The 15,730-nt window shown below is 40.6% G+C and overlaps 1 protein-coding gene across 4 annotated transcripts in view; it reads left to right on the top strand.

The window, feature by feature from the left end:
• The window catches only part of FBXO38 (F-box protein 38), a 46,419-nt gene that overhangs the window by 16,306 nt on the left and 14,383 nt on the right, over positions 1 to 15,730 (top strand). For all 4 annotated transcript variants that reach the window (XM_045826059.1, XM_045826050.1, XM_045826040.1 and 1 more), the window contains exons 7-14: positions 625 to 762; positions 2,487 to 2,580; positions 3,596 to 3,726; positions 7,376 to 7,546; positions 9,110 to 9,252; positions 10,113 to 10,323; positions 13,867 to 13,986; positions 15,339 to 15,518. In XM_045826059.1, the coding sequence (XP_045682015.1) occupies positions 625 to 762; positions 2,487 to 2,580; positions 3,596 to 3,726; positions 7,376 to 7,546; positions 9,110 to 9,252; positions 10,113 to 10,323; positions 13,867 to 13,986; positions 15,339 to 15,518 (1,188 nt within the window). The remainder of the gene's footprint in view (positions 1 to 624; positions 763 to 2,486; positions 2,581 to 3,595; positions 3,727 to 7,375; positions 7,547 to 9,109; positions 9,253 to 10,112; positions 10,324 to 13,866; positions 13,987 to 15,338; positions 15,519 to 15,730) is intronic.

Genomic DNA, 15,730 nt, shown 5'->3' with positions numbered 1-15,730 from the left:
GGTTTTCCTCGTACTCTGTATTGTCTTGTCCTGAGTGGCCAGGCTTCCTTCCTCCGCTCCACTTGCAAACGTCCTTCAGTTCTGCCTCTTTCCACTTCCCTTCCTCTCTCCTTTCTTTTTGTATGATACAGAAGATCTTGTTCTTGTACTTGATATGTGCTGCCTTTTTATATTTTTATAAATTTTCACATTCGTTTTGTTTCCATGTCAGTCACAAGTTCTGTGGTAGGACCATCTGTTGTGAACTGCCATACACTCGATACAACGCTCGTTACATGGAGAGATATTTAAATGACTGAGCTATGTTACTTTAATGAAGGATCAAATTTTCGACTTAGCTTTTTCTCCCTTCATTATTTTGAGCTCAAAACTATTAAGACTTCAGGGAATTTATTTTTAAAAAAATACTAAATACCTCTCCCATGTTACTGATAAACCTTATGCTGAATAAGTATACGGTGAGCAGGGCAATGTTTTCACTCTAACGAGAATAAACGGGAGGGAGCCAACTACTTGGCTGTCACTTTCCAAAAAAGAATTTAAGTTATTTCAGCTTCTAATTTGAAAATTTGTCTTTGAGGCAGTTTCTGTCATTTGATTGAATTTTGTTTTCCCTTTCCCCAGGTCCCACAAATTCCTTGAAATACGTCCCTTTAGTAACAGGCTTGGCCTCTGCCCGAAACTTGGAACATTTAGAAATGGTTCGAGTTCCTTTCCTTGGAGGTCTTATCCAGCATGTAGTGGAAGACAGTTGGAGATCAGGTAATTTTCTTTAGTTACTAAATACTTTATTTTATTGAAAAAGAATTTGAAAGATTTTATTTACTTATTTTTAGAAAAGGGAAGGGAGGGAGAAAAAGAGGGACATCAATGTGTTGTTGCCTGTCACGCACCCGCTATTAGGGACCCGGCCTGCAACCCCAGGCCTGTGCCCTGACTGGGAATTGAACCAGTGACCCTTGGATTAGCAGGCCAGCTCTCAATCCACTGAACCACACCAGCCAGGGCTAGTTACTAAATATTTTAAAAATAGATTTTTAAAAATCAGTAAGCTTTTATTTACTTCTCTTTAGAATCTTTTCAAAAGAAAATGCTTGTTAATAATGGCACGTTCTCTCTGGTGTATTTCATGGAGAATAAGTAACCGTGAGCACAGGCTGGCATTCATTTATGCTTAACAGTGTTAAACCTTCTTAAAATAAATAGTTGTAAGGCATGTGTTCTGGCTCATTAATACTTTTTACTTAGTCAAGAACATATCTGTTATATTTGGATGTTTCTGAGAAATGTTAACAGGAATGTCTAATGTACTTTGGTATTAAGAGATGTTTTTTTGACTTGGATACCTTAGGCCTATGAAAGAATTCAGATATTAATAACATGTTTTCATGTTTATCACTTGGATATAAATCTGTCCATTAGATGATGGCTTTTAAAAGAAAAAACATTTTATTCTCTAGGTCTCTTAATTATATTTTAAATAAAATGTTCTCCATGTTAGTCATTTCATTGAAATAAAAATACCAAGACATTTAGCTAGTTAGATCATTAATAGTTGAGAACTAAAAATCTAACTTTGAATATTGAAAGTATAAATGAAAAATCGAGTACCATTGGTAACAGACATTATTATTAACAGTAATAATGACAGTAATACTTGAAACCCAACAGAAATGCACACATATATATGTTTACCAGGGAGTGTTCAAGACTGTTTATAGTAGCATTGTTCATAAATACCCCAAAATGGAAATGACCCAAATGCCTACCAGCAGTAGCATGGAAAATTAAAACGTAACACAGTCTTGCAGCGGAATACTCTGCAACAAGGAGAATGAACACACAAGCTATAGGCAGCACTGTGGATGAATTTCATAAACAAAATGTTTGGTAAAAGAAGCTAGGCAGTGAAGTGTACATATGATGTGATCTTATTTATTAAAGTTCAGAAGAAACCAGTCTTTTGTGAAAATTCATGAGCTTATACATCGGTAATTTGTATACTTTTTATCCTCTGTATTTTGCACTAGTTTCAAAAACATGGGACAAAACCAGTTGAAGTTAAAATCGTGCTGATCTTATTCCTTATAAATATATCAGAAGTTCATACTTTGGCCAGAAAGTGTCAGGATCCCCTGTTTACAATTCTCTTGTGAGCTCTGGCTTTCTGGAAATTCTTACTTAATAATCTAAATAATTGGACTAATTTTCACACACCATCAGAATGTCTCTTCAGAATGATGATATCTGTTTTCGTTTTAGAAGATGACTAGTAGTCACAATTGATCCTGACATATTAATTTGAAAAATAAACTTAAATTTACTTTTTTTTAACCAGTTGCAGATTGTGTATTTTATTCTTTATTATAGATCTTAATTATAGATTTACTTTTAAAAAGATAATTTTCTAAAGTGTGGATAAATGCTTTACTAAAAGTGCTGTAGTCAAATGAAATGTCTTTTGTCTTGTTCCTTTTCTCCTTTAGGTGGTTTTAGAAATTTGCACACCATTGTTTTGGGGGCTTGCAAAAATGCTCTTGAAGTAGACCTTGGTTACCTCATCATCACTGCTGCTCGTAGGTATGTTTCCTCTTCACCTGTATCTTTTGTCATAGAATGATACGTTTTTTTCCTGTTTTACAAAAATTTGGGGGAATCTGTATGTGTGAAGTTCTGTTATGCCTCGTTCAGATTTAAAGTACACAGGAGTTGTTTAGGTAGCAGCAGGGTTGTCACTTAGTGGTAGTTTGAAGCTGTAACGGGTGACCAGTTCCACTCCTCCTCAGATCCCGCCAGCCCTGAAAGGCAGTGGTCTCGTCAGAGGAAAGCAGCCAGCTGTGGGGGAGCGCCTGAGGGTGCAGCCCAAGTTGGCAGGACACTGGTGCCTGCGGCCCTCTCGGGGGTTGTCATCTCAGCTGCGGCGGTCTTCCGAATCAGATTAGTTAGTTGGAGTTATTGTTTGCTGTTGAGAAACATTGTTTAAAATCAGCTTTTTCAGGTCCTGACCTTATAACACCTTTATATTTTTAATACACTTTCATACCATTTTATGCCACCTTTACTGTTTCCTGTGTTATTAAGAAGTTTACCTCTACTTTTACTTTAATATTTTATTTACATTGAATTAATTACTTTTCAGTTTATGCAAAAACAGAGTTGTTTCATCAGTAGAATATTAAGAATATAAATAGAACAAAACTGTTTGAGTGTGAGTAAGTAGTTATTGTTACCTACTGTAGAACTGTACTCTTTTCAAATGGACTTAACAGCTAGCATAGAAAAGATGTGAGAATAGCAGCAGCAGATTCTTACCTAGACTTAATCAGGTTTAAGAAAGCACTGGAAAGGATTTACGATTCTTATGGTGTGATTCATTGTTATTCAATAGAACTTCAGTGCACCACCTAAGATGTGCCCACACTTTGCAGAATGCCCCTTTAAAGGAAACATCTCTGATATTTTTTAATGGAGGGGAGAAAAGTTGTTTGCATTTGACACTTCAGTAAGGTAAACTTCTTTCAGAGCCTTACATTAGGAAGAACCTTTGATTCTGGTTGCTTTCATTTTACTGCGATACGTATCTCTTTGTTCATAGGTTACATGAAGTTCGGATCCAGCCTTCCCTCACCAAAGACGGTGTCTTTTCTGCCCTAAAGATGGCAGAGTTGGAGTTCCCCCAGTTTGAAACCCTTCATCTGGGATATGTAGATGAGTTTTTGCTGCAGAGTAAGACTTATACCTTCTTTTATTCCTTAGAATTGCTGTAGGAAACTTTCTTGACAAGTGGAAACCTGAACTGGGATGTTCCGTATTATCCTGAATATAAGACAACTTAGAATCTTAGGTGCTCTCACTTCTGGAAAAAGAAATTACTAATTTAAATTTGAAGTGTCAGTGACTGTTTTTTTCAATATTGCCTCTGATTTTAGCATGTTGTAGAAAATACAGTGATTATCAGAATGCCTCCCCCTAAAAACCTTTATCTACATTTGATATTGTCTCCACTCTGCTGCACACGTTTCTTTCCCATTCTGCTTCGTTTTTTTCACAGAATGCCATCCTTGGTTCCATTTGTTGAATTTGACCTACCACACTTCTTGAAGCTTTTGATGGTCCTCTCAGATGAGGTCCCATTCCCTGCCCATGCTCTTCATTTCCATAATAAGCCCGCTGGGGCCTCTGGATTTCCCAGATAGTGTGAGCACATGATGGTCAGTATTCATTTAATGAGGATTGCTGTTGGAAGGCTTGTTCACAGCCTTTTCTGGAGTGTATTTACAATGGGGACCTCACCGTTTGGGTTCGAGTGCATGTCAGTTCATTATTCAAACATGACGTTAGTCATACATGCAAGAACACAGCATGTTTTTATTTTTACTAGAATTAGTTTCTTCCCTATGTAGTTTACAAGAATCTTTTCTTCACCTGTCGCTATCATTCCAGGTGGTTTTTTCCCTTTGGATCTAATTTGCGCTGTTGAAGACCAGAGAAGGCTTACTCTTCTGGTCGGGACAGTCTGGGTCCAACAGCACAGCTGTCGTCCTTTTTCATTTCTTTTCATTTCACAGCTGTTGTTCTTTTTCTTTTCTTTTTTTTTTTTTTCACTTTTTTGTTGTTGTAGTTTTCATTCATACAGGTGAAGGATTTAAAAAAATCCAATCAGCCAGTTTACACAGCAATCACTTTTAATCTTTATAGCTTTGAAAAAGATCAGCTTTTTACCAGCATAGCTTTAAAGTGCTAAACTAGTATAGTAATTTCATATAAAATCAGTGTACAGCAAGTCCTTCCATAAAGTCCTTAATAAATTCTTGGAACTTCAGTGAAACAATGTTTGTATGATGAAACCAATTTCACTGTAGGCTCACTGTTACAAAAAGAGTGAAGTTGCCACGGCATCTCATCAGCACTGTGAGGAAAAGCGTTCCAGTACCTGCTGTGTTTGGTGTCAGGCTTTCTTTGGTTTTGATGAGGTTGCTCACTTTCTCTGGCTTTCTACAATATCTATGTAGTGACTTAAAGTTGTTAGCTTGGTGATTGGTCCTCTTTCTATAATCTTGTATTTTGTTCTCCTCAAAAGCTTAAAATGACAAATGTTGTATATTTAAGGTGGCCACATTTAGGCCCAGGGAGAGATTGTCTTTGGGGATCACCTTTATAGCCAGATATTTCCCTGCTGTGCTTCTTTCCCTTCATCACACGTTTTCAGAGAAAAACACGTCACCCTTGACTACTGCTATCTTATATTTCCCGAATAACTCATTTCACAGTCTCCTTCACACTTAATAGTCTCTTAGCTTTGCCCATTCTGTAAGCTGTGCTTTTCTTCACGTGTGCTGCAGTTCATCCATTTTTTCTCATACAAGTGCCCTCCTCTGCTTCTCCAAGTATAGTCCAGGGTTCTCTGCATCAGAATAGGATCCAGGTGCCTCTAAGAGACTATCTAGAGAGGAACGAGAGGTCCCAGGCCACACTCTTTCGCTTAATGTTATCCTTTTCAGTGATTTAGATTTTGAAGCAGCTCTCCAGGAGGTAGAGGTGGTCCCTGGTAAAACTCGAGTCACTTTTTTACCCAGGTCTGGCAAAATACAAACAAAGCATCACCTTTGTCCCTTACACATTTACGGTAGAAGTGATAGTGTTTGAATGGGGATATGGACGTCCGAAAAGCAGGCGCTGTGTATTAGGAATATGAGAAAAGTGACCCAAGGATCACTTAGTACTTACACGTACTAAGGATACCGAGAGAGGGGTTCTTTGTTCACCTAGCCTTGGGATTGCAGAGCTGCACGTAAAGGTGATAACACTCACTGGAAACCAGAAGCAGTACAGAGTAGTCTTCAGGGCTGAAGCTTTGGAGAGACGGAGAGAGATGGCTTTGAGGCCTGCCTATATTAATCATGGAACCTCGGCAAGTTACTTCTTTAGTCCGTGTTTTCTCATTTGTCGAATGAAGGTAAAACTAACAAATGAGAAAACACAGACTTTTATTTTTACAATCTCTGACATTTAGAAAGCATTCAGTAATGGTAACATTTAGCACACCTATGGGCTGAATCAAAAAGAACCAGAGTCCTTGGTGATGTCCTCAGAGCTTTGAGGGGGTGTGACAGTCAGGAGACCCCAAGAGCAGGAACACGGTGGTCGTCTCAAAGCACTGAGTGAAGGACGTGGATTTCTCGTGTTAGGCTGCAGCCTTTATGCAGGTAACACTCAGGGGACAGGACTAGTCCCAGATTTACCTGGCCGGAAGGAGAAGGTAAGTTTTGAGTCCAAAGGGCAAGAAAAAACTTCTTACCAGGAGGCTGAAGAAAATTGCTCGGCTAAATTGTAAAAGATGGGTTAAGGTGAAATTTGCAAAAACTACCAGTAAACACCCAAAGGGGGGACTACAGAAGACAGACCATGAACTATATGGAAAGTGGAATTGGAAGAGTTTAGAATGGGTTGGTTGTTTTAAATGTGTTCTGAACCAAAGGTATAAATCCCTGAAATGTGCAGGGTGGCTTCCCCAGAGCAACTGCGTTTGTGCTTTCGTCACTTGATTACAGAGACCGTGAGAGATGTTTGAATTCTGTATCCCTAGTCCTGTGCTGGACATGGAAGATATAGATGTGAACTAGACATAGTTCCTTTTTTTTCTCCAAGTTGTTCATAGTCAAGTGGACCGTCCTGCATGGTAAAGCACAGGTAGATGGGAGAAGCGATGATAGAGGACTGGGAATGAGGTGTGATTAACAATGGCGTGAACTAGAATGGAGGGACCTCTTCTGCTGGTACACACCCCTCATCTGTGACCAGTAGTGCCAGCAGGCACTACAGCCCAGTGTAAGCGGGTGTGCCTGAGTTAGAAGTCCATTTTCTGGGGATAGATACAGGTTTGCTAACCAACACAGCTCTAAAAATGAATCTGAACCCCCCCAGTTTACATTTCTCTACACGCAGCCACACCTAGCTCCAAACACCTGGTCCTTGCATTGTGAGAGAGCTACCTGTTAAGGTATTATTTTTCTTTTAAAAGATAAAACTAAAACTTCACCATAAGCATGCACTAATACAATATATCCCTCAGTTTTACTTTAATTCGATTTTCTTTTTGCCTTTTCTAAACATTTGGAAGTAATTTTTTTCCTATTAGCTGCTCCTGAACTTTTAATATAAATTCTCACTTTGCAAAATAAATGTTAGTGTTCATACGGTATACCTAACCAGAAAATGTACCTGAACCTAAATCCAGTGATGAACAGGTGACAGAATGATCTCAGAGAGTGATCGTACTGGATGTTAAGATAAAGAATTGGAAATGCCCCATGACAGCACTTAACCTTCTTTTTTTTTTTTTTTTTATTATAAAAAAATGTATTTCTCTTTCTAGGCAGAATGGCTAATGCGGATCTGGTGAAGTATGGTTTGGCTGATGTGGTAGAAAATCCTGGCATTATCACCGATATAGGGATGAAGGCAGTCAATGAAGTTTTTTCCTGTATCAAATATTTGGCAATTTACAATTGCCCCCATCTGCATAATCCATACAATTGGATCTCAGGTACTGTAGTCTTAAATATGATTGTATTTTATATCGAGATAATATGTATCTCTGTTTTCTGTCTGTGCTATAGCATTCCTAATATAAAATGTAGATAATTTACATGATTGTTCATACAAGTTCTGGGAACCTGTGATAACCTACTGGGAAGTATACTCAGTGCTTCTTTGAACTCCTGACATTTCTACCTAGAAATCTGCACTGTCCAGGTTATGGATACAAGTGCCCTGATCTTTATATATACTTCTTTGGGCCGGGCACATACAATGAAGGTTAGAAATTGTTGCTTGGGATATTATACTTGTTTTCTCTGAATTACCTTTTGAATGACACATTATCTGAAAGGACAAGGACAAAATGGGTATGTGTGCATATGTGTATATATAAATATATAAATTACATGACATATTAAGCATTAACTTACATTCAAATTTTTCACCTTAAAATTCTAGGCTGTTTCAGATACCCCCAGTGGTTATTTTTCGTTATTGAAGAAGTTCATTTTTCTCCCTAAGAGAGTAGTATGATTTGTTTCTTTAAAGGTCCCCCTTAAATACCTAAATCCACAAACCTTTAAAGAAATTCAGAACTAAAGTTTTCATTGATATCCTCTTTAACTACACCACACCTCCTCACTGGCACCTGCAGAACAGCCTTGTCTGCTGTGTGAGTCACCTCCTAGGAGTATCGTAGCTGCTCACAGAGTCGTTTGCAGGTCTGTGTATGCGCTCTGGGCCTCTGCTGAGATCGACCCCTCATTAGAATGACCATATCTTACCCCCCAGAACTGAAACATCCCTGGCCCAGCTGCACCAAGAAGTTACTGGGAAATACAAACTTGAGGCTGTAGGGGGCATATAGATCACTTAAAAAAATAACATTTATTGGGTTTTTGATTTGTTTGTTTTCTTCAATACAGAAGAGTATAAAGAAGAAAACAAAAAATGGCCTATAATCCCATCACTCAGAACTCCTGTTAACACTTAAAATAACTAAAAGTAATACATGCACTTGATAATATCAAACAGTACAGAAAGGTACAAAATGAAAAGTCTCCTCTTCTCAAAGGTAACCACCATCAACGGTTTCTTGTATCTTCTTCTGGACAGATTCTTTTGTGCATATTGCGCCCTATATGTGTATAGCACTTAAAATGATTTATATGTACAAAAGGATCCTGCTATGTCTATACACTGTCCTATAGCTTGTCTTTTATAGTAGGACTATTTTTAGAGCTTTCCATATCAGCAAGTGTCTTTAGTTCTCCATTCTATGAATTGCATAGTGTTCTATTAAATGAATGCACCCATATTTCTTTAACTAGTGTCCTACTGTTGAATAAGTATGTAGTTTGTGAGTGAGTCACATTTAAATAAAGGCGGATTGGTTACAAGCTACCTAGCTCTCAAAATGAAATTAGGTAACAAACATCATAGTTTATAGTCATCCAGTTTTAGAGGTCATGAGAAAAGTTACAGGATTTGAAAGTCCTTGTGACTGTAGCAAAATTCATTAGTAATGGAAAAAGTATTACTTAAATTCTCTCCGGCATTTCGTCAACAGACCACTCAAGATGGACTCGATTGGTTGATATCAACTTAGTGAGGTGTCATGCTTTGAAGCTGGACTCCTTCGGCCAGTTTATTGAGTTGTTGCCCAGCCTGGAGTTTATTTCGCTGGACCAGATGTTTCGGGAACCACCCAAAGTAAATCACATTTGAGAGAGCTTTTGTTTGTTTATTTTGGTACCCGAGGAAGAAAACAGAACAAGTGATATTTTTCTTTTTAATAACTTGCCTTTACAATGTTATAATGGGACTCTACTGCCAGTGCAGCGAAGGCATAAAGGTTATGATAATGCTTGCATGGCGTCTTTTCCTTATAAATGGGTATTAAGGGGTCTCTACACAAGGGGAAGAAAAAGGAAAGTAGGAAAACTGTCTCTATCAGCTCTGTAATCTGAAGGTAAGGTAAGAGAGCGAAGGTGGAAATTTGAGCTAAGACAGATTATTACCTGGGCTAATTAATTGGGAGATTAAATCTAACCGGGAACCCAAAATATAAATAAGGATTAGGAATTTATATTGAAGTGGTTTATTTTCCCACTATCTTTTTATTTAGATGTACGTCCTGGGAAATTTGAAATTGCCTAGTTGAACAAAATGGTATTTTAAAACTGCTTAACAAACAAAACTTCTATTCTCACTGTAATAAGAACTTAATGCTTCAACTCACTCTGTTCTGTGTTGTCAGCCCTTAGTGGTTGCATCCTCACTGTTGAAGCAGTGCAATAGAGTAGGGAAAGCTCAGGATTTGAGGTCAGGATACTGGGGTTCGGGGCCCAGTGGCACCACTTACTTGGTCCTGTGCTGTGGGCAGCTCTCCTCCCACTGCGCATCCCATCTGTAAATCAGGCATAATAAACTCTCTTGCTTGAAGTGTTGTGCGCCTTAAATGAAGTCCTGTGTGTGTATGTAAAAACATTACATAAATGAAGTGCTGTATAAATAGTCTCATGTGGAGAATGGAGCGAAGGGTTTAAGCATGTGGTTTTGTCTTGCCTTAGGGCTGTGCTCGAGTAGGTCTGAGTGCAGGCACAGGGATTGGGGTGTCCTCGGCCCTCGTCAGCAACCAGAACTCCAACAACGACAACGATAACAATGCTCAGAATAACGCCAACATCCATGACAACAATCACCATCATCCAGATGACTCAGACGAGGAGAATGATTTCCGGCAAGATCTGCAACCAGGAGAGCAGCAGTTTGCAGCCGACGGTAACCCAGATCTTTTGTGAGCTCCAGATAGGAATGATTTTTACTTTGGATCATATTTCTCTGATTCTATTTTGTCCCCACCCCCCAACTTCATTTTGTCACTTCACACATTGGGGTCCAAGTTGATAAGGTAAATGAAGGGGTGAATGAAATTTATCTGTTTGCTTGTTTCAGACTTGTCCGTGCAATGCCTCTTACCACAGAATCTTTAAGGCTGCTTACAGAATGGGAAGGACTCATAGAACCTGTGGGAATTAGGGTACAATGAGCCTCAGGGGCCTGGCTTAACTGAGATTTTACTTTGAGGATTTGGACAAAAGAACATCTCCTTACCAGTAGATAGGATTATTGAGTTTGAATATAGAGACCATTTTTGGACGTCCCCAGAGATGAAGAAAAGAATACCAACGATATGGTAGACATTGTGTTAGGCATCTTTCACTTACCTTTCATTATTAAGTCCTTTACAACCATCAGCAAATTAATTACATGAACTAATAAAGGCCTACAGGATGTCACTTATGCAACTCCATCCAGTTCTTCAGTACTGACTGAGCACCTGCTGTGTGCCAACCCTTGTGTTAGGCAGTTTCGTTGGCCCCTCTGTTGATGAGTGTAGAAAGAGTGACATTATTTCCTCACCGAATTTTCTACTTCTGCTGGGCGCGTAAGAACTACAGAAGGAATCTCTTCTAGCCATCCGTCTCTTGCTCATTCACCCATTCTTGTGGGCACAGTGATTCATGAGAAGTGGGAGCCCTGGTGGTCTGGAACTGCTTTTGTAACGAAAACGGACTGTGTGTGGAGCATGATTTCCTGTAGGGTCGCTCTCCAGGATGCAGGCCCTTATCCAGGCATCCTCTGTGAGCGCTGTCTTCCCTTTCTCCCCTCTCGTGCTCTCTGTGGGACTCTCCACTTTGGTTCTCAGCAGAGTCAACAGTGACTCTCTTCCGGAAGCTAGCGGTGGTTTCTCCAGTTTCATCTTCTTCAACATCTCAGCAGCATTTGTCATCGATGCCCGCTTCTACCTTCCCAAGATAGTTCGAAACTCTTGGCATCTCTGAAACCGTTTTCCTGGTTTTCTTCCCTGCTCATTGGACATACCTGCTCAGTGGTCTTTGACTGCACCACTTCCTCTGTTTCTCATCTCTTCTCAATCTCACTGTCTTTTCTACATGAGCTCATTCCATCTCGTGGCTTTCATACCAACTGTATGCTAAGAATTCTAAGCCTTCTTGCCAGCCTTCATCTTCCTACTTATTGAAATACTGCAGTAATATGTAACTTCATGCTTTTTATTTCCACATAAGTACTCTTAGGCACTCAAACCTGTAGCTAGGTTTCTCCCCTGACACCCCCACCCCCCAGGAAAAATTACACAGAAGGTTCTAGGGGTTAAAGAAGGAGAGTGAGGTCAGGTCAGGTATTTTCTCTTTTGCCTTGTTGTCCCTGAGTGCCATCATACTGGTCACTGGCTCCATAAGGAAATGGACTTCAGAGAACACAGACCATCCATGGGACACTGTGAGAGCAGATATAGTACCAAACTGCTCAAACCCTGTGAACCCAGCTGTGGTTGTGTGGTTGGAGCTGGTGAAATGGACAGATTATAGACTCCACTGGGAAGTTACTTGGCCATAGGCGTCTCAGTACATCCTGGAGAATGCCTTTCGTTGTGAAACCCCTTGGTGCAGCAGGGATCAGACATGAGCAAGAACACTGTGTTTGGTTTAGGAGAGAACAGTGGAACTCCAGACTGCTGACATGGAAACACAAGCTTTTAGTTGATTAGAGACCTGCATTTAAACAAATACTGAAGTCACACTATTGTTAAATAAGAGAGCTTCAAATGCTGTGAAAGGCCGAGAAACAAAGCAGTGAGCCACATAAAAGCCGAGATTGAAGAATTAAACAGTTTCAATAAAAGGATGTCTGAGAATACCAAAGATGATGGCAGCGTTTGTGGAGAAATGAAGATTGGTGTAAAATGTTCGGTTCCATGGGTCTCTCCAGGTTGACAGTGTATTCATTTGTATGTATTACTACATACACATCAATTGCATTGATTCTTTTAAATAAAAAAATAAGCTGGAGAAAGGCTTTGTGACTTTTGGTCAAAACCATGAGTGGAAAGAATTCAAATAAGAGACACAAAATAAAATGAGAAAAAAAATGGTACAGGGATTCAAAATAGAAAGGGTGAACGAGAGTAAGTGTTAGTTAAAATGACTAACATTGATGCTTCCACTCCAGGTGCTAATTTAACACTATATTAAAAATTAGTTAAAAATTTGTGTTGACGTGCTGACTTTCCTTAATGCAAAATGTTAAAATTCTCACACGAGGGCCTCTGTTTAATTTTGGACCAGCCCTGGAAGGAGTCAAAGCTGCCCACTCTTTATTACTCCGTTGTCTTCGGCTCCATCCGCTTGCGTTAACTCGGTGCGCCTCCTGAAGGACGTTCTTTCAGGAGCAGGATCTCTTTCTCTTTTGCTGTTTTTCCTGTTTCACTCACAGGGTTGGATGACCGACTTCTAAGCAGGGGTTATCGCACACCCCTGGGCGCTGAGGATTTAGTGGCGCCCAAGGCGGACGTGCGCTGCCTTCCCAGGGTGTGGCCAAGGCTGGAATGTAGCGTAGTATGGCAGTGTCCTGATGCAGCCTGAGGCTGGGCGCAGGGCGCACTGGATGGCGTGCCTTGAGTTCTGCCTTGACGGCTTTGGATGTAATCTTACAAGAAGTTGGCAAAGCCAGGAGTTCTTTTATGGTCCTCTTGGAAAAGTGACTGTTTTATTTTAACACTAGTAAACCGACTGAAGCTTTAGTATTTGCTTAGTAAACAGATTGAAACTTCCCAGTCTGAAATTGCTCATTGTGCTTATCCCCTGGAAAATGTAAATAAAATGACACATTTCTATTTATTGATAGGCGCTAATAACTGTAGTGAAGACTTTGATGCAAATAAAACATTTGAGTAATATTGGAATGTTAAAAATGTACTTCATGTATTTGTTAGTAATCCTTGCCACACATTGGCCAAAAATGATAACGTGGCCTCTAGAGAGTAGGAGAAGAAACAATTTGAGCTTGCCTGCCCAGCACAGCCTGGATTAGCCAGCAGGTGCTATGAGACTAATTGCCAATAAGATGATCCTAGGATCTTCCAGGAGGTGACTCTTGCTACTTGAAGGCAAACAGCTTAGAAGGAGACAAATGGTTGTCTGTTACAGCCATCCCTGGTAACATCTTTGGGAATGAACACGGCGCTTCCTCTCAGCTGTGTGCCTCTGTCCCTGCTTCCGGCTGCCAGGGACGGGCTTTCTCCGCTCCGCGCTCCTTTCCCATCTGCGGTTTCCTCCCCTGCGGAGTAACTGCACACATCTTGTTAATGTTGATATAGTGAAACACAATTAATATGCCATTTTTCCTGTAATTGGTCTTATAATCACAGGGCTGTTCATTTCAGGGGAGCCCCAGTTTTGGCTGCAATTGTGGTTTTTTTGACCTCTTCTGGATTGACTTTGACTGTTTATTTTGTTCCAGCATTGAATGAGATGGAAGACATGGTACAAGAAGATGGAGAGGTGGTGGCTGAGAGTGGGCATGAGACGCCAGCTCACAGTCAGGCAGTTATTCCCGTGGATGTCGACGAGGAGCAAGCAGGTAATCGTGTGATTTGCCACTTGCATGGTTCTGAAAACTCGGCCCTGGCTGTGCTAATGTAAAGCACTAAGAACAGTTAACGATATGCTGTATGCTGCTTACTATTGAGGGCTGTGTTATGTTGATGTTCTCCTTGCTGTATGTGTGTATGTCTTATTAAAGTTTGTTTTTGACTTTTTGTAACTGTGATAACTGTATTGGCATGCACGCACATGCGTGTGAGTACAGAGAAAGAAAGCACTCAAATTGTTGATGGGAAAATAAATGACCTGATTAAATACTTTGTCCTGTCCCTTCATTTTGGTGAGGACAGCGAACAGTGGAGAATTTGTCCTGGTTTAGTAAATAGACCAAGACCGAATCTCCTTTTGCCATTGGGTGTCTTAAGGACGGCCATGGAGTCATGGGCCCTTAAAGATGACCTAATACAGACCTTTGTGTTACAGGTAGGGAAACTAGCATCCTTTCAAAAGTTGGCATGGTTTGCTCAAGCCCACTCAGCCAGTGAGCAAGGGACAGAAGCAAATTAGAATTTAGTTTCTCTCCTGGTCTATTAGAAGGCTGCCTTGTCTTTGAGTGGAAAATAGCTTTACCCCTGTTTTAAGTGTCTTACAGATGCAGTCACTTACTCAACAAATGCTGTGTGCCTGCTCTTTGCTGGGCATCGTACAGTGTAACAGGGCACAGATAGGCGGGCTTCCTTGGAGCCTACGTTTTATTGATGGGGGGAATATCAGTCACTGTCTAGAGCGTTGGCTCGGACAAGCTAAAGGTTTACAGGGTGTACTGCCAAGCAGATAAAACATTTGGTACATAAATATAAACACTCAAATAACCAAACTGTAGCATTCATGTAGCCTTTCAGGATCGCGTCTGCTCATCCAGTGAGATGGACCTGTCCTCGGTTAACGGACACGGAGTGCTCGCCAGTCCCGTGGGTGTCCGGGGTTCACCTGCATTTCCTTTGCCTTCTTTTGTACATTTGCAAAATTGGAAAAACAGCCCATTTTTTAAATGATTGTCATGCCTTTTATTTTGATTATATCAGCATGATTTGAGACTTTGAAATAGTGAAGTTCTTGAAGGGGGATGCCATGCAGCCTATTTCTATTTGCCTTTAGAAATGTGTAATGTTGGTTGGCACGTTAATCATACCTAAAGTTTACGTAAAGCTTTAGAGTCCAGGTGCTGTCGCAGCATCTCATCCAAGTGTGTAGTCCATTGAAATGAGTGCTAAGGGGGGCTGCATGGAACCAAGGCACCTCTCTGAGCCCGGTTCCTGGAAGCAGTGCTTTGAGTGAGAGCCTGCCTTGGGCAAAAAGTAACTGTTAGGCCTGTGCTTTTTGTTTCAGGACCCAGTGGTCTTCAGCGTGTAGTGAAACCAACTCCAATTACTGTTCACGATTCAGAGAGTGATGATGAGGAAGACAGTCTAGAACTCCAGGAAGTCTGGATTCCTAAGAATGGTCCTCGGCGTTACTCTGAGCGCGAAGAGAAAACCGGAGAGCCTGTGCAGTCCAGGGAGTTGTCAGGTGAGAGATTATGTTATCCTCTGACCTGTTAGTGGGAGTCCTGAGAACTGACCCACGAGGCCTTTGTTTGTTTATGTAAGCTGTCCCTGCCTCAGCGGTGGCGGGAGGCAGGAAAGGCAGCAGCCCAACTTAGAGGGGAACCTGGGTGGTGCCGTCAAGGGCAAGTGTAGCACAACCACAGGATCAGGGCTCAGGGAAGAGAAGGCGTGAGG

Source organism: Phyllostomus hastatus, unplaced genomic scaffold (assembly GCF_019186645.2).
Source record: "Phyllostomus hastatus isolate PE091 unplaced genomic scaffold, TTU_PhHast_1.1 phas_contig_150, whole genome shotgun sequence".
Lineage (NCBI taxonomy): Eukaryota > Metazoa > Chordata > Mammalia > Chiroptera > Phyllostomidae > Phyllostomus > Phyllostomus hastatus.
Note: the sequence above shows the minus strand (reverse complement) of the source record. Positions and strands in the feature narration are given on the sequence as shown.